Source organism: Parasteatoda tepidariorum, chromosome 9, assembly GCF_982258835.1.
Source record: "Parasteatoda tepidariorum strain Cologne lab strain chromosome 9, Ptep-v5.0, whole genome shotgun sequence".
Taxonomy (NCBI): domain Eukaryota; kingdom Metazoa; phylum Arthropoda; class Arachnida; order Araneae; family Theridiidae; genus Parasteatoda; species Parasteatoda tepidariorum.
Window position 1 is genome coordinate 91,029,679 of NC_141763.1, and position 22,780 is coordinate 91,052,458.

Genomic DNA, 22,780 nt, shown 5'->3' on the forward strand with positions numbered 1-22,780 from the left:
TTTTCTATGGTTTTCACATGAAAGGCTGTTTCGGATGTATTTTTTACGTTGTATAAAATGAGTTTAAATTCAATTCAATGTGATAAGAGTTAATAAATACAAGCAAAAACAGTACTTCTTCTTTTAATACATAAAAACTCATACTATTTCTAATCTATTAACCCTACTGACACTTGATTGGTCTTATTCAATTCAATGTGGAAAAATACTTATGTACAATATTTCGCTTGTCTAGGTTGTAATGTATGGCGCGCATTTTAGTACAAGTCAAACTTTGTACTGTATATTTAATACTATTATAGCTTCTAAAGTATGTAAATCCCATCATCTCGTACTTTATCTCATTTAATTCAGTGTACAAAAATATACCAGGAACAATACTTTGTTTAGAAAAAAAAATATTTAAGTTCCTTCCCCGATTTTCCCTCCTCAAACGTGAGAGGTTTTCGTAGTTTTTACTTCATGTAACGCAAGTGCGGGTTGATTGCCAGTCCAAAATTTCCTCCACAAAGGCTAATTAGTCCGAATTTTTGATCCAAGATTTCCTTTGTCTTCTGTGTTGGGCTCAAAGTTACAAGGATACGGAGGTGAACATTGATAGCCGTAAATCCAAAGATGGGTCAGAAATTCAATTCCGGTTTTAAAATATAATAAAACCGAATGTGAGAATGAGAATCTGCTCAATTTTTAACCAATCACCGATCGGAGGGTTCTTAACAGTTTGCTAGTGGTTAATAGTTAATACTTTACTAGTAGTAGTTAATAGTTCGCTAGTGGATAGCTTTTGAGCTATCTGTACTTACAAAAATCCTATTTGGGTAACAAACTGCAATACAGCAATAGATTTTAACAAAATGAAATAATGGTCTGTCCCGCAATGGACTCATCCTACGACATGGTTTCCAGCAGATCACCGAAGTCAAGCATTACCGTCTGGTCCATGAGCGGATGGGTGACCACTTAGATCAGACAACGAAAGAACTGAGGATGCGCAGTAGCGGCTCTCGTTAAACTGTTCAACCGACTCACGTGCAGGTCGTAAGTCTACCAAATCGGTGGAGCCATCCTCTCTGCAGAGGATAAAAATTGTGATGTCATGTCTTCGAATCATGCTGAGAGATCATCGCCAATAGCCAATTGTGCAGCTTTATTGTAACATAATTAAAGTACTACTACTATAACTTATATCTTTTTTTTTCAGGAAAAATCTCGAGAATTGAGTAAAATTTTGAGAGTACCGATGGAAGCATTACCTGATGTTGAAATATTTGGAGGAGCTTTGAGTTCTGTTGCTGAAAATGGTCCAACAGATCTCCATGGCAAAGTAAGTACTGATTTTACTTCTGTTATCATTTTAATAATTTATACGGAGCTCAGATGGATATGACGTAATATGAATGGATATGACATTGAAAAGAACTTATTTACCATCTTGGGACCCGCGCCCTAAGGAATGGTAGAAAATGCGATTTTTACTTGGAAATATGCAGCTTAGAAGAAACTAAACTCACAAGTGCGATAAAAAAAATTAAACTTAAATTATTTGGTAATTTTTTTTAGTTATTTTTTATTATTAGATAAAAAAAATTTACATTTTATAAATTATACACATAATATTTTGTCCTGTGCCAACCAGGTGGCCGAGTGGTTAGCGTACCTGACTGTGGAGCCGATGGTTGCGGATTCGAATCCCGCTCCGGTCATGGATGTTTCTCTCTCTCCCTTTCTGTGTTCCATGTCCTTTCTTCTGTGTGAATGTAACCCGATCTATAAACTGGTTTGTGGTTGTATGACGTGGGCGACGCTACTCCACTGCCGTGGCTTAACCATAGGTGCTCACTGGGTAATGATAAGAGAGTATCAATTCTGGCATTTCTGAGGTAAATGGGAAATAGACCCAAGTGCCCGCCATTAACCAATATATATATATATATATATATATATTGTCCTGTAGTGGACTGATTGTTAAGACACGGTTCCCAGTAGATCGCGCATCACTGAATGCGGTTAGCGTGTGTGTGAAACGCTCATTTCAAACTGCGTCTGTTTTTGTAAACACTCATTTCGAGCTTTTAGGCAATTACATTTTTCTCTACTCTATTCTAAAAAAAGACTGGATTTTCGATCATTCCATTACGAAGAAATCAATCTGCATACATAATTATTTATTTTTTTCATTTCATTAAAATATATTCTTTCACAGGAATCAAGTGAAATGATTTTTTATAAGAAAAATGTTTTATTTTTGTAAATGTTTTATTCGTCTTTATTGTGAAAAAATGAATCTACAAACATAATAAATTTCCTCTTATTTCTCATAAAAATGTTCTTTTACTGGAATTAGGCATTTTTTTTTAAAAAAAAAATAAAGTTTTTGTTTTGTTAAAAGAATGTTCTGTTTTTTAAAAAAAATTTCTATTATAGGAAGAAGAAAAAATTTCTTTTATACGAAAAAATTTTCCATTTCTATGAGAAAATTTTTATTCTATTAAAAAATATTCAATTTTTTTTTTAAATTCCTATTTTTACAATAAAAAATATGCTTTTTTTTAAAAAAAAATATTCTCTTATAAGAAAAATAACCGATTTTCATAAGAAAGATGCACTATTTGTATAGAAAGACTGTACTGATATTTATATATGTTCCATTTCTAATTTTAAAAAAAATTTCTGTTTTTATAAAAAAACGAAATAGGAGCCATTTTTAAATGAAAATGTTCATTGATAAGAAAAATGTCCGATTTTCATAAGAAAGATGTTCTTGTTTTTATAAGAAAATAATTCTCTTAAAAATAAAAAAATTTCTATTTTTTTAATATCATTGTTAGCGCGTTGAAATGTTGTTATATTTATATTCTAGATGAAAATAATGAAAGGTATGGAGAACATGTATGAAATAATCAACCAAACTGAAGTACCCCATCCTGAAGCTAAAAAGATCGCCATCGGTCAGCTTGGGAGCTTAGCAGACACCGTCGCTGGAGTAAGTTAACTTAATGCAAAAATATTCAAATTATAAGCTATTATCATTGTTTTTAGTGATACAGTTACCTTCAAAATTATCAACCTGATAAGCGCCATCTAGTCGTTTATAAGCAAAATGGAGTGTTAAAATTGAGCTAAGTTTCTTAAGTTAGAATGTTAATTAACGTATCACACATCGAATTTATTGAAATATAATTCCTTCTCTTCTACGTCTTTTACTCAGCTTAGATTCATTATTTTTTTTTTTAACAAACTAATATAACTTTATTGGGAACAGAAACAAACACATAAATGCAACGAATATATATATTCGTCGTCAAGAGGAAAATCCTGTCCAGGCGACAAAGAAAAGTAATACAATAAATTTAAATTAGAAATTTTAAAAAAAAAGGGGGGGGATATTGCAATCATAAATTATTTTGCTCATCATAAGACATCATATATTGTTGAACATTGTAATAATAGAAACAAATACATGAAACTATATAAAAAAAATAACAAAGGTAACATAAGAAATTCATTTGGATTGGAACGAGACTGGTATAAAAAATTCAAATGCTTCCTTTAAAGTGAAAAATAGAGATCTAAATCGTCAATGTTCATCATAAATTGAAATAAAGCACACTTAAAAGAAGAATATATTTGGATGTTTTGCAACTGGAATGGTAATTTATTATATAATTTAGGTGCTAAGTGAAAAAACTGTTTTCGCGAAATTTCTTTTATAAAGTGGGGAATCTCATATATTTCAATTGGTCTCCTTTCAGACACATTAGTTTTTAATTTGCATATTAATTTATTGTTGTGTAAATAAAGTAAAATACGAAAAAATACATTATGGTGAAATGGTAATAGGTTAATTCTTTTATATATATTGGTAATAGTTATACTTGAATTATGTATTTAGAGAATTAATAATCATGAAGCATTTATTCTGAACTGAGATTAAAAGAAGTAAATTAGTTTTATATTCACCGCCATATATTATTGCACCATAATTAATTAAAGAATAAAACCAGGAGTAATAGAGTGCTTTCACAAATTTAAAATGAATTTTATTCTTAAGATGATAAAATTTAACTAAAATAAGACGCAATTTTTTAACTAAATTGTTAATATGTGTTTTCCATTTTAAATTAGAATCGATATATAGTCCTAAATATTTGATATTATTTGCAGATTGTAGAATATGGCATTGTATATATATATAGCAGCAGAATATAGCAATGTCATGTATTTTTTGTTTATGCATTTTATTGTAACGGTAATACATTTTTGTTTTGTGCACCTGGCAACTTCGATTCATAATTAATTTATGCTCTACATGGCTTTGTTTCTGTCTTTGTGTTAAGTAAGAAAGATATAATAAAAGAATTGAACTCTTTGTGAAAGTATCTTTGTGTGAGAATATAGAATGCACCATTTAAGAGATTTGATGCTTGACTGACTCAAAATGGAATGGAAAGAACAGTTGCTAACGTGAACAAATGCCACGTTTCAACAACCAATTAGGTTCGAAATACCCACATTACGTCACTTGCTAGTATCCCATTAGTGTGTGTGTTTCTATCCCAGATTAATGTTTCTCTCTTAATATTGTCTCTTAAAAATAACTGATTCTACTTAACTGATAACTAAAATAAAATAATAAAAAAATGATAAATATTTATAAAAAGTTAATTTTTGATTGTGCGTGAAAAGTTTTCGATTCGCTTAAAAATTAACATTAAGTGGTCGGAACTTAGGACCGCTCTCCAGGCCAAACTATTCGGACCGCAATGTCCAGATTGCGGCTACCCCTTATGTTATGGGGGTCGGAAATCTGAATCCGTTGTGGGGGGGAGGTATGTTTATTCAAGTGCTTTTTTGTGTCTGATTTCATATCTTGAAATATCGTCTGCACTAATATATTAGCATATTTCAGGCCACCCATCTCGAATCATTAAAAATGAGTCCTAGAACGTAAAGATCCGATCATTAGATTAAAAGTTATTAAGGGTGATCTTTTTTTTTTTTTTGCACACTGTACAGTTTTAGTAACATCATTTACATTAAATTTTAGTTCTTAAAACTTCGAAATTCTTACATCATAATGAAAATATATTAATTTAAAAGTAATCAATTTAGTACATTTCGCGTAATACCCTTTTCAACTTAAATTATTATTTGTTTAATTGTTCTTTTGTTAATTTCTGTTTATTTACTTGCAGTCTCTTGCTGATTCGAATATTGGTGGTAATTTTTTGCCATTTGAACTAAACCAAGCAGAAGAAGACTTGAACCACAATGCAACGGAACCTAACTATTTTATTTATTACGGTAATGTTACCTGTTTTTTTTTAACCAACTAGTCAGAACTAAAATTTATTACTTTTAAATTTTCAAACTTGCAATTAAAAATAAAGATTTGCTTCCATTGTTAATTTCCAGACTTGTTATTAAGCATAAATTCTTTTTTTTTTTTCAGGATAAAAATTGCAGTGAGCTAAGCAAAGGTTTTAATAAATATTGCTTCATTTGTTTACTAATTAAAAATGTTTCATAAGAAATTTCGTCATATGGTCATGCAATACCATGTAATTTTAGATCATATTACGATACAGAAAAAAAAAACATTTTTTCCCCAAAAAAATTCAACTGCAATTAATTTTCATTCAAAAACTTAAATAATTTTATTCCTGACATGTTTTAACATCAAATTATTTTAAATATCCCGCAAAGTTTTTGATAAAAAAAATAATAAAAATATCCGTTATTTTAGCAAAATATATATAATAGTAGAAATATTTTCAACTAGTGTAATATGGTTTTAGTAAAACATTACTTAATATATAAGAATGTTTGCTTAGAAAATACTAAATCGACTTCCTATTTTTTTGTTTCCTTTGTCTATAATTTTACCAGGTCTATAATTTAATCTTTGTCTATAATTTAACCAGGTGGAATTTTCAACCCCTTGTGGTCATATACCTACTCTCAGTCACCACAGCAAAGTGCCATACTGATCTCATACGTAGTGTTTGCTCTTTTAGAACCATTGTCACAAATATAGTTAGTCTACTACAAGAACTCCCCCCGCCACAAATTCTGAGACGGTCTTATTCTATGGAAACATTTCAAACATAGCGCATTTCAGGGAGGGTAGCTTCTTTTTACTCTAAGCCTAACACAGTGGCTCCTTGGGGTATTCATCCACTTTTCCTTCGAGGTTAATATCTTCCTTACCTGTACTATGCATGATTCTTTATCGCCTTACGAGATCATCGCCAACAAAACCAATTATTTTTATTTTTTGAAATGCCGGATGCTATTTAGGTAAAGTATGAAATAATCGTCCTGATGAGGATATTATGTAAATGATGTGCATGTTACTGTGAATGACCGAAATCGCTGGTTGTTGACTTTCACCGGTGAATGTTGAGAATCAAATTAGTCGCTTTGGTGAATGTCCGAAATATTTATTACATCCGATTTGTTATTAATTTATTCGTGGATATAATTACATTTATTCGATATTTTAATACTTACTGACGATAGATTGGAACAAACATCAGTGTTTGGAGTATCGGGCAAATATATATCGGGTAATGGCACTTGACCTTAAATAAACATCAGTGTAGGGTATACCGGGCAGTGGCACTTGACCTTAAATAAACATCAGTGTAGGGTATACCGGGCAGTGGCACTTGACCTTAAATAAACATCAGTGTAGGGTATACCGGGTAATGGCACTTGACTTTAAAAAAACATCAGTGTAGGGTATACCGGACAGTGGCACTTGACCTTAAATAAACATCAGTGTAGGGTATACCGGGCAGTGGCACTTGACCTTAAGTAAACATCAGTGTAGGGTATACCGGGCAGTGGCACTTGACCTTAAAAAAACATCAGTGTTGGGTATACCGGGCAAATGTATACCGGGAAATGGCACTTAACCAGACCTAGTATGACTAGACCTTTGGTAAATGTCCGAAATATATACTAGGTCTAGTGCCACTTTTGCTATAGCTTAAATATTCAAAAAAAAATTAAACAAAGCGTTTGAATCAATTTTAAACTGATAACGAAATTATTGATTTAAAATTAAAAAAAATAATAATAAAACTGCGCCAGATAGGAGTGATTGAAATAGCTGCTTAATACAGCGCATGTGCGGAAAAAACATTTTAAAAAAAAATTATCCAGGTGCATCTAAAAGTGGATGAATACAGTGTTTGCCAGATTGGGCTACAAGTAGCGGATTGGGCTACTTTTAAAAGTCCCCGCTACTGAAAAATCGAATTTGGGCTACTCGCTACTTTTTGGGCTACTTATCATTTTTTGAACGCTACAAATCTTAAAAACACGCTACTTTTTTTTCTTACAGAAATATTTCTTTTTTTTTTTTTTTTTTTTTTTAAAGAGGACATTTTTATTTCTTGTTGGTGAACACGTATAAGCTTTAGTTTTGGATTGTTAATTTGTTTTGCTGCGCGGAGTCTTTCCATATCTATGTTTATCTTATATCAAGGCGAGTATGATGGGAAAAAATCTTTAACTCTAACCATTATTAATCGTTTATCTTCTGAAAAAATCACGTGACCTATAATCTGAGTTAAAACGTTATACATATACGTTAACAACGCACGTACGTATCACGTACGTTTATATATATATATATATATATATATATATATATATATATATATATATATATATATATATATATATATAACGTATTTTTTGGGCTACAAAATATTCGAATCCGCTACTTTTTAATCTAAACTTCTGGCAACACTGGATGAATATCCCAAGACACCAACACGGTTGACCGAAGAAATATATTCCCTTTCTCTCGCTGATCCGGGCCAAAACCTGTCCTAAATAATGACCCCACACCCTTACTTGAAATAGTTATACCTCGTTATTATAGTCTCTGCCGCGGGTCCAGACGAAAGGCTAGGGGAGTTCTTACTTTAGACAAACTACGCGTAATCGTGCGATTCGTCCATCACGATCCACGATAAGCAAGCCTTTCTGACTTCAAGTCGGTACTCTCGTATTAGTATGTGTAAGTGCTTTTCAGCCCGCATAATCTTGAAGCGTGGTAGCCTTGGCAAGAGTTTATTTCTTCTTCGACCGGTCCTGAACGGGTTAAACCAGTGGTTTCCAACTGGCGGCCCGGGGGTCGCATCCGGCCCGCAAAGCCTTTTTTGTGGGCCACGAACTAAAATATATTAGCTGTAATTTTTTGCTGACAATTTTCATAAAAAATCTGTATGGGTTTAAAATACTTTTCTCGTTAATAAAAACCTAATTTCTTCATTTCTGTGAAATTTATCATACCAACGGTGCAAAAAGAATTATTTTTCAGGCTTTGCATCCAAGAAAATATTTATTCAAATACAAAAATAATCGTATATGTTGCTCTTTTTTATTTCGTTTTTTTTTTTTTTTTTTTTTTTTTTTGTATTTTGTGAATATAATTTAGCATGTTGTGTATCAGAAATTGTCTCGAAGAAATTCTCCGATTTAACTTTTTGAAATCACTCATTTTGGACGAAAATATTTACACACACATAAGCTAATTTTAAATTTTAAATGTAAATATCTATTCTCTGGTGGTTGCAGCAGACAAACTTCAATTTTGTCATTGAAGATTTTGTGTGCTACTATGTAAGTTTTAATACCAACCTTTTTAAAGTTTTATATCTTAACAATTAGACATCTGTTGCACATTAATTGTTCAATACATTGGTGCAAATTAAAGTTTTTGTAACCCGAATTTTTTTATATGCAAGTAAATATTTTTGAAAATCCACTTCTTATTTTAATTTGTAATTCAATACTTTTGTTTTGTACAACTTGGTGAAAATCTGACAGTAATATTTAATGTTCCTTCAAACATAAAAGAGTCCTACATAAAATTTTGATAAAGTTACGGCCCGCCATTTGATTTGTGTTTTTAATTGTGGCCCCCGACCTCATGTAAGTTGGAAACCCCTGGGTTAAACTATACTGTTCAGTTAAGTAGACAAGCTCTGTCCCCCCCCCCCCCCAAATGTTTTATAAATTATGTTTAATGCAATAACGTTTCTCCCTTCTTAAAAGTAAAGTTGTATTTTCCTCCAGTATCCATATTATGTTCACCCAACAAAAGCGAATTCCGACCAGACTAAAAAATTTAATACCACAGCAAAGATATAAAATTCAAAAAGTTTAACTTCTAAAATTCAAATATTATTTAAAATTTATAAAAAATTTTCCCAAAAAATTGATTTTGACTTAAATAAAAAGAATTTGGTGACATATTAAAACGCAATAAGAGAAACAAAATAAACGAAAAGTGTTTCTGAAAATCTGTGCTATAGATTCATAAAAAGAAACTAATTTAGAAAGATAATAAAATAAATGCGTTTTTTTTAGATAATAAAACAAATCTATAAGAATAAAAAGTAAATTTTTCTACAAGTACATAGCAGATGTTTGTTAGCAGATGACGTAAGAATGTTTAGGATATAAAATGCAAATTTGAGAGTGAAATCGGTTGCCATTTTGAGTACAAAATTCCATCTGAAGCTAGTTAGCAATTCAATGAAGATTGCAAACTCAAATTTGCCGACCTTTAAGCGTGGAAAGTCTTTTAAAATTTTTAAAATTCGTTAATAGATTTCCCAACCAATTAAAATTCATTAATAGATTTCCCAACACTGTTTTTATTTTAACTCTGAATTTCGATTAGCACATTTAAATTTAAAAATTTCTTAATGCAGTATTATTTTCTCTTTTTCACATTTATCAGTTTTTATATTTTCTTTGAAAAGTTCTTATTATTTCACATAATACTTGAACTTTTTAGTCAGTTTCCCTTTTTGTGATTCTAAAAATAACATTTTCGAACGAACCAATGCGAAAAATTCAATCTCTTATAACTGACTTGAAATAGATTTTTTTAAAAACTATTTTAAGCCATATTTTAACACTTAAAAATCTGTATTTAATACATATAGTTTCATAAAATGACCTTTCAATTTTTTATTCTGTTTCGTTTGAGAAATTTAGACTTAATATTAGAAAAAACAGATCTTTTCTTTTTTTTTCTTCAGTTTTTTCTTCATTTTAGGAATTCTAATTTCAAATCATGCATTTAAACTTTTTTAATTCATTGCGTAAAGTCAATTGCTACATAATTCATACAAATACTCTTAAGAATTTGGTTCAGTAAAACTATTCAACTACTAGCACGGTGAAGTACTTTGTACAACTAAAAATTCTTTTCACAACACTATAAAAATATTTAATTTATTTTCTTCGTATATACACGGAAACAGCTGGCGAAGAATTCTGCTAAACAACATTACAAGTTAAAAAAACATTTTGGCTAAAAAAAGAACGAATTCTAAAAAGAAACAAAATTAAAATAAAAATGCTGTTGCCAGCCATAAAAATTTTTAAAAAATAACTTAGCATAAATCAAAAGGGCAACTAGATCATACAAGCGCAGCTAGATCAAAAAGTGCAACCTAAGCGCTTGAAATAACACACGGCTTTCACAGATATTTTGAGTTTAAAATTAGCATTTATTATTATTATTTATTTATTTATTTTAGTTGAAGGAAATCGCAAAGAAGTTGAAGATCGTTTAAGAAACAGAGCTGTAGACGAGGCGAAGGGAAATCAGCTTAACGATGTAAGTTCAATAGATACTAATTATGTACATCCTATAAAAATACGTTCTATTTGAATTGTAAATAATCTAATCACACATTAAAATGAAGCGTGATAAAGTTTTCGAATGACTTTAGAAACGCATACTGAAATAACTCAAAAATGACCGATGAAGACCAAGGGTAAAAAACGATTTATATCCATTCTTCAAGTAAAATGATGATTGGATCAAAATCTGTTGCATTTTGAGGAATTATAAGTTTTGACAAATCAATAACGCGGAAAATCGATTCTCCCTTGAATTATTACATTTTAACACGTTGGCTACCGCACGCGTTCACAGTGAAATCTCCTTCAGGCCACGAGTACCGCTGTACGAAGCGTATTCTGCTAAGTATTCCTACCGATATTTTAATAATACTAGTCTCTGGTGGTCACAAGAATAATATCTCGCCCCGTTCGTTTTCATGGTATCACGTCTGTTTATTTGTGTCCGTTGCTTTGCATCTGTTTCTCATCTCGCCACTTTACACGATCAGTTTAAATCGTTGCCGATAAAAGAGGAGTATAATTTAAAATCTTTACCCTAATTCGTTGAAAGTTCGAAAAAGAAAAATGGAAAACTTATTTCTTAGTCAAATAGCAGTGAACAAGAAAGATTTTATGATGGTCACAATAATTTTCTTTATAAATCATTTTTGGTTCACTTTTATAACAATTCAATAGTTTTGTTACTTCCTGTGAAATATCTTTTCAAATACATACGAATATCTTTCGCAAATAGTCAAATAAGTGTCACCCCAATACTGGTGACGCGACCCGATCAGAAATTTTGCTGTCACCCGCATATATGGGTGACGCGGCAGTCAACGTGTTAAAGATGAGCAACTTTGGAGGGAACATCGTTACTGTCCACCTCTCATAGACAAGGTGAACAACGAAAAGCACCAAAGTCAACATTTTTGATGGTTTTCCATTGATGGACCAACATCATCGTGATGGTAACCATCAATAATTCCATCATGAACCATTATGTTTTTCAATAGTAACCAACATAAGTAAACATCACCCCAATGTAGGAATTCTGACTGATTTATGATGGTCCAACATAAGAATATCAACTTGAGTTGATGATTTGTTTATGTTGAACCATCACGAATTTATATCGTAGTATCTTAGAAATCAAATGTTGGAACGATCATGAAGAGCCATCCTCCTAATGTAGGAATTCTGACTGATTTATGATGGTCCAACATTAGAATATCAACTTGAGTTGTTGATTTGTTTATGTTGATCCATCACGAATTTATATCGTAGTATCTTAGAAATCAAATGTTGGAACGATCATGAACAGCCATCCTCCTAAAGTAGGAATTCTGACTGATTTATGATGGTCCAACATTAGAATATCAACTTGAGTTGATGATTTGTTTATGTTGAACCATCACGAATTTATATCGTAGTATCTTAGAAATCAAATGTTGGAACGATCATGAACATCCATCCTCCTAATGTAGGAATTCTGACTGATTTATGATGGTCCAACATTAGAATATCAACTTGAGTTGATGATTTGTTTATGTTGAACCATCACGAATTTACATCGTAGTATCTTAGAAATCAAATGTTGGAACGATCATGAACAGCCATCCTCCTAAAGTAGGAATTCTGACTGATTTATGATGGTCCAACATTAGAATATCAACTTGAGTTGATGATTTGTTTATGTTGAACCATCACGAATTTACATCGTAGTATCTCAGAAATCAAATGTTGGAACGATCATGAACAGCCATCCTCCTAAAGTAGGAATTCTGACTGATTTATGATGGTCCAACATTAGAATATCAACTTGAGTTGATGATTTGTTTATGTTGAACCATCACGAATTTACATCGTAGTATCTCAGAAATCAAATGTTGGAACGATCATGAACAGCCATCCTCCTAAAGTAGGAATTCTGACTGATTTATGATGGTCCAACATTAGAATATCAACTTGAGTTGATGATTTGTTTATGTTGAACCATCACGAATTTATATCGTAGTATCTTAGAAATCAAATGTTGGAACGATCATGAACAGCCATCCTCCTAAAGTAGGAATTCTGACTGATTTATGATGGTCCAACATTAGAATATCAACTTGAGTTGATGATTTGTTTATGTTGAACCATCACGAATTTATATCGTAGTATCTTAGAAATCAAATGTTGGAACGATCATGAACAGCCATCCTCCTAATGTAGGAATTCTGACTGATTTATGATGGTCCAACATTAGAATATCAACTTGAGTTGATGATTTGTTTATGTTGAACCATCACGAATTTATATCGTAGTATCTTAGAAATCAAATGTTGGAACGATCATGAACAGCCATCCTCCTAAAGTAGGAATTCTGACTGATTTATGATGGTCCAACATTAGAATATCAACTTGAGTTGATGATTTGTTTATGTTGAACCATCACGAATTTATATCGTAGTATCTTAGAAATCAAATGTTGGAACGATCATGAACAGCCATCCTCCTAAAGTAGGAATTCTGACTGATTTATGATGGTCCAACATTAGAATATCAACTTGAGTTGATGATTTGTTTATGTTGAACCATCACGAATTTATATCGTAGTATCTTAGAAATCAAATGTTGGAACGATCATGAACAGCCATCCTCCTAATGTAGGAATTCTGACTGATTTATGATGGTCCAACATAAAAAAATAAAATAAAAACATTGTTTTGATGGTATATTCCTGAGATCCAACAAGAATTCTCATTGAATCAGTTGGAACCATCACGGATTATCATGTATTGTTAGTCCATGAGAGTCAAACTTCTCTTGATGGTCAACGATCATAGTGTTAAAGTAGCATTTTCCATCATCGAATGGTGTAAGTTTTTTAGCATATCAAACACCATGAAAATGTTGGATGATGGTGACCATCAAATGATGTTGGACTACCATGAATCGCACTGAGAGACGTGATAGTGAAGACAGCGAGAAGTTGGAGAGGAATTTCGAACAAAAAAAAACGGTTCTTGTTCATCCCGATTTTCTATTTTTTTTCCTCAACATCAGAAGTTGTAAAGTTTGTTTTGAAATTTTTGGGGGATATATAAAAACGGTTGTGATATTCATGTACATTTTTTTACGATTTCAATCGTTTGCTAGCTCCTGCACAATCTGAAAACTTTAAATCCGTGTATTCATTCTTTGTCGACATCGAAAATTACCACTTTCAAACATAAACTTTTTTTTTTATTTTTAGTAACTAGTAACCACAGTATTTTATGAATTTTAGAAATTTTATATTCAAATATCATTCAAATTTGTTGTAACCTGATCAGGTACTAGGTTGAACCATATTATGATATTTGTTAACCATGACAACGTGATGCTGTTGTTCAACGTGAACGAAAAGGTAGTTCAAATTAACACCTTATAAAGGTTCTGACAAATTTGTATTTTATTAACCTTATGCACTCTAATGTCACCTCTGAGGTAGACATCGAAAACAACCATTCTCAAACTGAAACATTTTATATTTTTAGTAACTAGTAACCACAGTATTTTATGAATTTTAGAAATTTTATATTCAAATATCATTCAAATTTGTTGTAACCTGATCAGGTACTAGGTTGAACCATATTATGATATTTGTTAACCATGACAACGTGATGCTGTTGTTCAACGTGAACGAAAAGGTAGTTCAAATTAACACCTTATAAAGGTTCTGACAAATTTGTATTTTATTAACCTTATGCACTCTAATGTCACCTCTGAGGTAGACATCGAAAACAACCATTCTCAAACTGAAACATTTTATATTTTTAGTAACTAGTAACCACAGTATTTTATGAATTTTAGAAATTTTATATTCAAATATCATTCAAATTTGTTGTAACCTGATCAGGTACTAGGTTGAACCATATTATGATATTTGTTAACCATGACAACGTGATGCTGTTGTTCAACGTGAACGAAAAGGTAGTTCAAATTAACACCTTATAAAGGTTCTGACAAATTTGTATTTTATTAACCTTATGCACTCTAATGTCACCTCTGAGGTAGACATCGAAAACAACCATTCTCAAACTGAAACATTTTATATTTTTAGTAACTAGTAACCACAGTATTTTATGAATTTTAGAAATTTTATATTCAAATATCATTCAAATTTGTTGTAACCTGATCAGGTACTAGGTTGAACCATATTATGATATTTGTTAACCATGACAACGTGATGCTGTTGTTCAACGTGAACGAAAAGGTAGTTCAAATTAACACCTTATAAAGGTTCTGACAAATTTGTATTTTATTAACCTTATGCACTCTAATGTCACCTCTGAGGTAGACATCGAAAACAACCATTCTCAAACTGAAACATTTTATATTTTTAGTAACTAGTAACCACAGTATTTTGTGATTTTAGATAGAGTATTATGTAAATATATATATTATAGTACAAAAATATAGTATTATGTAATTATTAAAAACAAATTTTCATTACTTTAATAGTTGTTGAAAGAGATTTCATTATTTCCAGGCAAAAGAAATGGTTGCTAAAATAAAAACCATGATCTCCGAAATACAGGAATATTGCATGGAGGAAATAATGGCTGGACCTGATCCGTTTTATACAACAACACGGAACGGATTTCAGATGACATTCTACAAGTAGCTAATTCTACCCATGGTTGCTTATAATTTAGTTACTCACAGCTCTCTTTTTAGCTACTTTATTCTCGTGTATTTCATTTAAAAAATAATAATAATAAAAACTGAAAATGTAAAGTATTCTCGTAACAATCCATACTAACCCGGAAGATAATATTCCCTAGTTTCGAGACCAACAGCATGATGATAGCGATGCGCACAATGCCACCTTTATTTGTTAGGGAGGCTGTATCCATCAGTATAAAGCTGGTTGGGCTTCAAGCCGCCCTTATGACTTAAATCCTAACCCATATCACTGAACCGCAATGGCTCAGGGGATAGAGCATTCGCCTTTCAATGAGGTGAACCGGGTTCGAATCTCTGGGATGACTGGTCGGTACGAATCTGCATCCGGCTTGCACCGACCACAGTGCTGACGTGAAATATTCTCAGTGGTAGACGGATCATGGGTTAATGTCCCTTTGCCGTCAGGCTAACCGTGGGAGGTTCTCGTGGTCTTCCTCTCCATGTAAAGCAAATGCGGGTTAGTTCCATCACGAAGATTTCCACGAAGGTAAATTTCTCCCAATACTTGATCTAGGAGTTCCCTTGTCTTCTGGATTGGGTTCAAAATGACAAGGCTACGGAGTTGACCATTAGTCGTAAACCCAAAACATTGAATCGGCTGTTCAACGACAGTTATAAAATAGCCCATATCATTGACAGATCCTTTGACCACTCAACCATCGCGGATCACTGTAATAAAAATAATTGAAGAAAAATTTAATTTCAATTTTTTTTTTGTAACTGAAATCCCTATCAGCAAAACAACTTTGGCTCTCATTGGACCAACATTCACAAATCTTGACTTAATAAGGGTTCAAAGCTCCCATATTTTTCCGATATGAGCCCTTTATAGAATTGTCCGATTCACCCCTTATTTTACTGCCACTTTATAGCCAATTCTTACCAATCTCTGATTCACAGGCTTACAAAATGCCTGAAATACTTACGAGATAGTTTGTCAATTACTAACCCATTTGTCGATGCCTTGATTCACCCGTTTATTAAACCTCTAGAACACTTACGGGTTAGTTCGTCAATTAATAATCCATTGATCGGTGAAGGGATTCACCCATTCGCTAAGAGACCTGTCGATTACTTACTCATTTGCTGTTGCATTGATTCCCCGTACGCTAATTTACTAAACTACCTGTGCACTAGTTTGTCAATTACAAACCCATTTCCAATGAAATCGACCCCAATTCACTAACTACTCACACCCACTAACTATTCCACATCCAGTGTAATGGTTAGAGGGAAACTTCAAATTACTTATACTTTGACTTGCTCACTTCCTACTCATTCTTTTATTCACAAAATACACCAAGAATCATTCGTAATAATGATTGCCATTGATCTTGACTCCAGTTCGAAACGAAGTAGTATAAAAAGTAATAAATGTAGTTTTAAAAAAAAGTGAACACGATTGATTAAACTGTTTTAACCCTTTGCGGTCGTATGTCTACTCTCAACCACCACACCAAATATGTTAGCCACAGCTTAATGTCAAACTACATCGATTGCGTCACTGTAAAGATTGTTCTGTATGTTCAAGCAGAAAATTTAAGGACGCCAAACTAATTATTTTGGCGACACATGCTCGGGAAAACCAGGGCTTCATATTAGTAGTTGTAGTTAATTTACGTCGCACTAGAGCTGCACAACGGGCTATTGGCGACGGTCTGGGAAACATCCCTGAGGATAATCCGAAGACAAGCCATCACAATTTTGATCCTCTACAGAGGGGATGGCACCCCTGCTTCGGTAGCCCAACAACCTGCACGCGAAGTCGAGCACTTTACGGTAGAACAGTTTAATGAGGACCAATACCGCAGACCCTCTGTCCCTACCCAGTCTGATCCAAGACTTCATATTGGAGACTGCTTTGAAAGCAGTTGTGTGGTATACACGGTGAAGAACTATAAAATATAATTTTTACATAAAATTAAAACATATTATTGTGTTGTATATATCTAAAGTTTAAAAAAGAATTCTTGCATATTATGCATTACTGTTCGTTCAACGAAAATTAATTCAGATCAGCATGACACCCATGTTTAAACTTAATTCGAATTATTACTTACAATGTCACATTTCACTTTATTTAAAAAAAAGTGCGTTCAATTTTTGAAAAAAAATTAATTTCTAGGACTATGGCAGAGTAGAGCTAACATGTTTTCGAATAATTTTCAGAGACTTTGCTTCGAATTTATCGAACGAAAATATACAGCAAGGGGACTCTTCAATCACTTTACCTAATATATGCAAAACTCTTGACCAAAATGATTGTGATGATAATCAACTCATAGTCGGAATACAAGTAAGAGATTTTTTTTCAATTTTTAATACTTGAAATCATTATAAATATAAGCTTTGTGCTAAGTATCAATTCGAAACAAAATTAAATCATTTACTTGTTGAAAAAGTATTTTAACTGCATATCTCAGTTAAAATGATACTGTATGCAACATGAAACTTGTTCCTTCGAGAAAAAGAGTATAGGCCCTTCTGTTACAATTTTTTTTTTCTTTCGTATGCCTGTTTAGGCAGTTGGAGTGCGATTGTTCCTGTTTTTCAGTGGCGCCATCTATGGCCAGGAATCAGAGCTTTCGTATTCAGAGCTTTCGTTTTAAAATTTTACTACTCCTTATCTCTCATGTTTTGCTTGTTTATTGTTTTCTGTATTATTTATGTTTCCTGCTTGTTATTCCGGTACGTACAGTGCGCCAAATAAAAAGACCACCCTCAATAACTTTTGATCAACTGATCGGATCTTCACGTTTTAGAACTCAATCTTAATGGTTCAAGGGAGTGACGTAAAATATGTAAATTATGTAGAGCAGACAATATTTTAAGTTACGAAATCAGACACAAAAACGTAATTTCTCCGAATAAACATACCTTTTTTGACAAATTCGGAATTTTGAACCCCAAAGAGTAGGGGGTCGCCAGAATCTGGGACATCAGGTCCCCATAGTTTGGCCAGGGGAGCGGTCCAACGTTTGGGTCGATTAATGTTGCTTATTTTGCTATATCTTGAGATCTGAGAAAGTGATTTGAAAATTTTTTGTTCACAATTGTAACATTCGTTTATTTAATTATTATTCCGTCCGAAAAATAAATTTTAGTATATATTTATTATTTCTATTATTTCATTTAATAATGCTCAGAAAAATTGAAAGCAAGTTAATTGTAAGGTATAAAATGTTTTACAAAATTTTAAAATTTGTCATTTTGAATGGCAGAATACAAAGTTTGAGCCGAATCGGTTGAATAGTTCCTGAGAAATCGAGATGTAAAGAAGTCGAATATTATCAAAAGTTACTCAGGGTGGTCCGTTTTTTTTTTTTTCCTTTTCTTTTTTTTTAGCGCACTGTAGTGACATGATATGAAGTACTATTGATAAAATAAAGAAACCCTTAATTAAGTTTTATTCAAACAAGACAATATTTTTAATTTGTTTCTATATTGAAGAAATGAAGGATAAATGAACTAAGTGGCATTTTTGTGAATTTGAGTAACTTAACTTTAAAAATGTATGCGTTGATAATTGAAATAAATATTATGCTTCGCCGTTAAGTCTTTACCACATGCTTCGAATCGGCGCTGTCTATAAAATCCTAATAGTTATTTAAACTGTTCACATCATATAGTTCACTGGGTTAACAGTTTAATGGCCTGCCAAAAAAAAGGAAAGAGGGTTCACTGGGTTAACAGTTTAATGTCTTGCCAGAAAAAAAAAGGAAAAAGGGTTCACTGTTCCCGTTTAAATATCGTGCCAAAATCTTTCTAAATTTTTTACTGATCTTTTATTCTCAAATGTATTTGGAACTTTGTTTCACTCAAAACACTCAAATATTATGATTAGTATATCTTCATTCACCCTCTGAAGAATCAAAAATTCATTGGTTCGACAAGATGAATCAATGTTTGGATAGAAAACCGTATAAATCTCAGCACAAGTGGCACTCACTGTTATAAAGTCACAATTTGACTTACAGGTTACTATTTCCAATTTATTTTTATGCCCAAGCTCAAAAACACTCTCTCTTATAATGTTTCTGGTAGTGTTTACAATAAGACTCATATTATTTGCCATTTAGTGTTTCAATAAAGGGTTTACCAAGGATACGTGTCTACTCTTTGTTGCTAAATATACTTGGAACTTTATTGTTCACAATATTGACGTTTAAATATTGAAATTTTCTAAATTTGTCACTGACTTTTTGCTTCCAAATGTATTTGGAATCTTCTTTCACTCAAACATTATCACTTAGTTTGCCTTTATCCACCCTCTAAAGAATCAAAAATTTATTGATTCGAAAAAATGAATCAATGTTGCGTGGATAGAAAACTGTATAAAGCTCAGCGCTCAGTTGGCGCTCACTGGTAAAAATTCACCATTTGATTCCCAGATTACTATTTCCGTTTTGTTTTTACGCCTAAGCTTTAAACACAGGCAGTCTTATATTGCAATTGGAAGTGTTCACTATAAGACTTGTGATTGTGAGTAATACCATTTAGTGTGTAAATCCATATAACCTCAGCTGAAGGCATAAAAAACTAAAAACAACACTCAAGACAATGTAACGTTTACGTCGTTATATTACTTTTTTGAAATGGATTATTTTTTAGAATTTGTGAAATACAGAAAAATCTTATGAATGGTAAAATTACATACAAATTTAAATACAAATTAAAATAATAAAACTTGTTAGAATATCAAGCTCATCCACACATCGTCTCTTAAACTTTGAATGTTGTTATTACATGTTGTTAGACTCATATCCCCATCCATAGTCAAATAAAACTGGAAAACTCCCCAGGAGAAATCTAATTTTTTTTAAATGTCACTTAAAACATTTTATCACTAAGCTGCTTGAATATTCTATTGCAGGCTGTTCGTTGGACCCAACCTCTAGAATCGCACAGTGAAAACTCAGCCATTTTGAATGAAAAATCCAACGTCATTCAGATCGACATCACATCTCGAGAAGGGAATTCAACTATACCAGTCAACAATACCGGAGATCCTTTCATCATTTGTATCCCCGTTTCGAAAGACAACGATCCAAACAATGGCATGGAATTCATCGTACCACGGTTTTCCAGCAACGAGGATATATTCGTATACCACACGGTGTTTGTGGATTCCTCTGGAGTAGGAGTCACCGTCAATCTAAAACCAGATAACAACAGTGAATCGTTAATTGTTATATACAAATACGGTGATTACCCGTCTTTGCACGACTATGATGGACTTACAAGACTTGACGATATTCCGATTGTAGATGGTAATTTAATTTTTATGATCACATTTTCATAATATAGATAAAAATTTATCCAAAGCCATTAGGATCCTTAAGAGTTAGTTTAAATTTCAACTTAATTATAATACACTAATGGAAAAAATTTCTAACACAAAAAGGAAATATTGTAGAGCAATGAAATTTTGGCAATGCGTTTGTCTGAGTGACATATTTAATTGATCAAAGTTTCTAGATCACAGATTAAGAGAAAAATCCTTTCAAATGTGAAATACTGGTACATTAATAACTGGTGTAACCACCCGAATTTTTAATGCAAGCCTGCATGGTGTTATACAGATGCCGTATGTAATTTTGTGGGATGGAGTTTCATGCCTGTTGCACTTGGTCAGTCAATACGGGGTTAGCTAATGCTAGTTGTGGAGGACGCTGAAGTTGTCGTCCAACGATGTCCCATACGTGCTCGATTGGTGAAAGATCTGGTGATCTAGCATGAACAAGCATCTGGTGATCTAGGATGAACGTAATATGAAAAAAAGAAAAACCTTCTCTTTTGAAGGAGGAAAATCACTGTCTCAAAACAGAATTTGTAAAGCCGGCCAGATGGCGGAGCAAATAGCAAAGCTATTGATTGCGGTTTTGAATCCCGCTCGGAGCATAGATGCCTCTCTATCTGTAGTTGTTCTCTGTTGTGACCCATCCTATGAACTGTCTGTGGCAGTTTAGCAAGGGTAAAGTTGCTCACCGTCGTGACTCATGTCACCCACCGAGGAGCACCACTTCCGGTATCTTCGGTGGTGAAAAAAATTAAACAAACAGTAGAAACTAAAACAGCAAACTAGAAAAAAAATCGTAAAGAAATAGTTTTCAGTCTAAAAGTTTACTGAATTAAGTAAAAAGAATTAAAGATCAGCATAGTTCTTTTGCTGTAACGACTGAGAATAGTAGACATACGATCGCAAAGGGTTGATATCAGCCAATTTAAATATCGGGCACCTGTCATGCACTACCCTAAAAATTGACCTCGACTACACCTCTCTTAACCCTACAACCGACAAAAATCAATTTCTGTTTAAATGTGCTGTTGATATCATTTTTGCCCTAATTTATGCAAGGGCACAAGAAATTCTACCCAAAAAGCAAATAGACTAATAGGAACACAAAAAGGGGAAAGAAAATCACTGTAGTTTGTCTAAAGGAAGAACTCCCCTATCCATGAAGTCTAAGGTCGTCTGCTTCTATGGAAACAAGAAATTACGCATTTCAAAAGGGGGAGTTTTTTTTCTCTCCTGATTACCATTCTCTTGCCGACCCGAGCAAAGCTTGTCTTAAATAATAGCCCAGCACCCCCACTTAAAATAGTTAAACCTCGTAACCATAGTCACCGCTATTACTCCAGGTGAATAGCAAGGGCAATTGTTTACATAGACAAACTGTAAATAACTTCGGGGTCACACGAAGGTCGTAGAAACCTCCTAGAGGACTGAACTCAACAAGTTCAGCTTAAAAACTTCTACTTGATAGATATCAGAAGCGCAGATTCCACAGACTGCTGAATACTCAGTTATTTCAAATCAGGTGAAAGTGCTAAATCTCTTTATTTAGTATTCCGTATGTACATACTGCTTAGCGGAGTTATTACAGAACAGGTTCTGTTTTCTACAAATCTTGAGCATAATGTACTACATAAATAAGCGTGCTGGATGCTACTTTCTAAATCTATCTAATGTTAGCAATTTCATTTGTTTTAGGTATACATTCCCTATTTATTGGATCAGACGTAATCAAAGAGAGTGGAAAAAACTTAACAGTTGGAATCGGTCAAATATCTAATACAACTGATGTGAAGGTTGTTTTTGAAAATCCAGAAGAACATAACCTAACGGAAGCAAACATGACAAATCAATTTTCCTCTAATTACTCCATCAAAGTTGCTACAACTGGGTGTTACTATTTTAGCGATTTGGAAGAAAGATGGAGTACAAATGGATGCCAAGTATAAAACAATTAACTGTCGGGTGTTCTAAAAAGAACTAACTGTTTGAAAAAACAATTAAAGAAAATCAGAAGGAGATGTAAATGTATTGTTTGCTACTTAAGAAACCAAATCATCTCCCGAATATTCAGAATTAGTTACCATAATTTTAGGGGATATTTCC

General features: G+C 32.6%; 1 protein-coding gene across 1 annotated transcript in view; it reads left to right on the forward strand.

Moving 5' to 3' along the window:
• LOC107436988 (uncharacterized) overlaps positions 1–22,780 on the forward strand; it is an 89,385-nt gene that overhangs the window by 32,961 nt on the left and 33,644 nt on the right. Inside the window, exons 16-23 of the mRNA XM_087152336.1 lie at positions 1,202–1,324; positions 2,861–2,983; positions 5,196–5,304; positions 10,575–10,654; positions 15,182–15,312; positions 17,548–17,674; positions 20,252–20,648; positions 22,373–22,617. Of these exons, the coding sequence (XP_087008462.1) occupies positions 1,202–1,324; positions 2,861–2,983; positions 5,196–5,304; positions 10,575–10,654; positions 15,182–15,312; positions 17,548–17,674; positions 20,252–20,648; positions 22,373–22,617 (1,335 nt within the window). The remainder of the gene's footprint in view (positions 1–1,201; positions 1,325–2,860; positions 2,984–5,195; positions 5,305–10,574; positions 10,655–15,181; positions 15,313–17,547; positions 17,675–20,251; positions 20,649–22,372; positions 22,618–22,780) is intronic.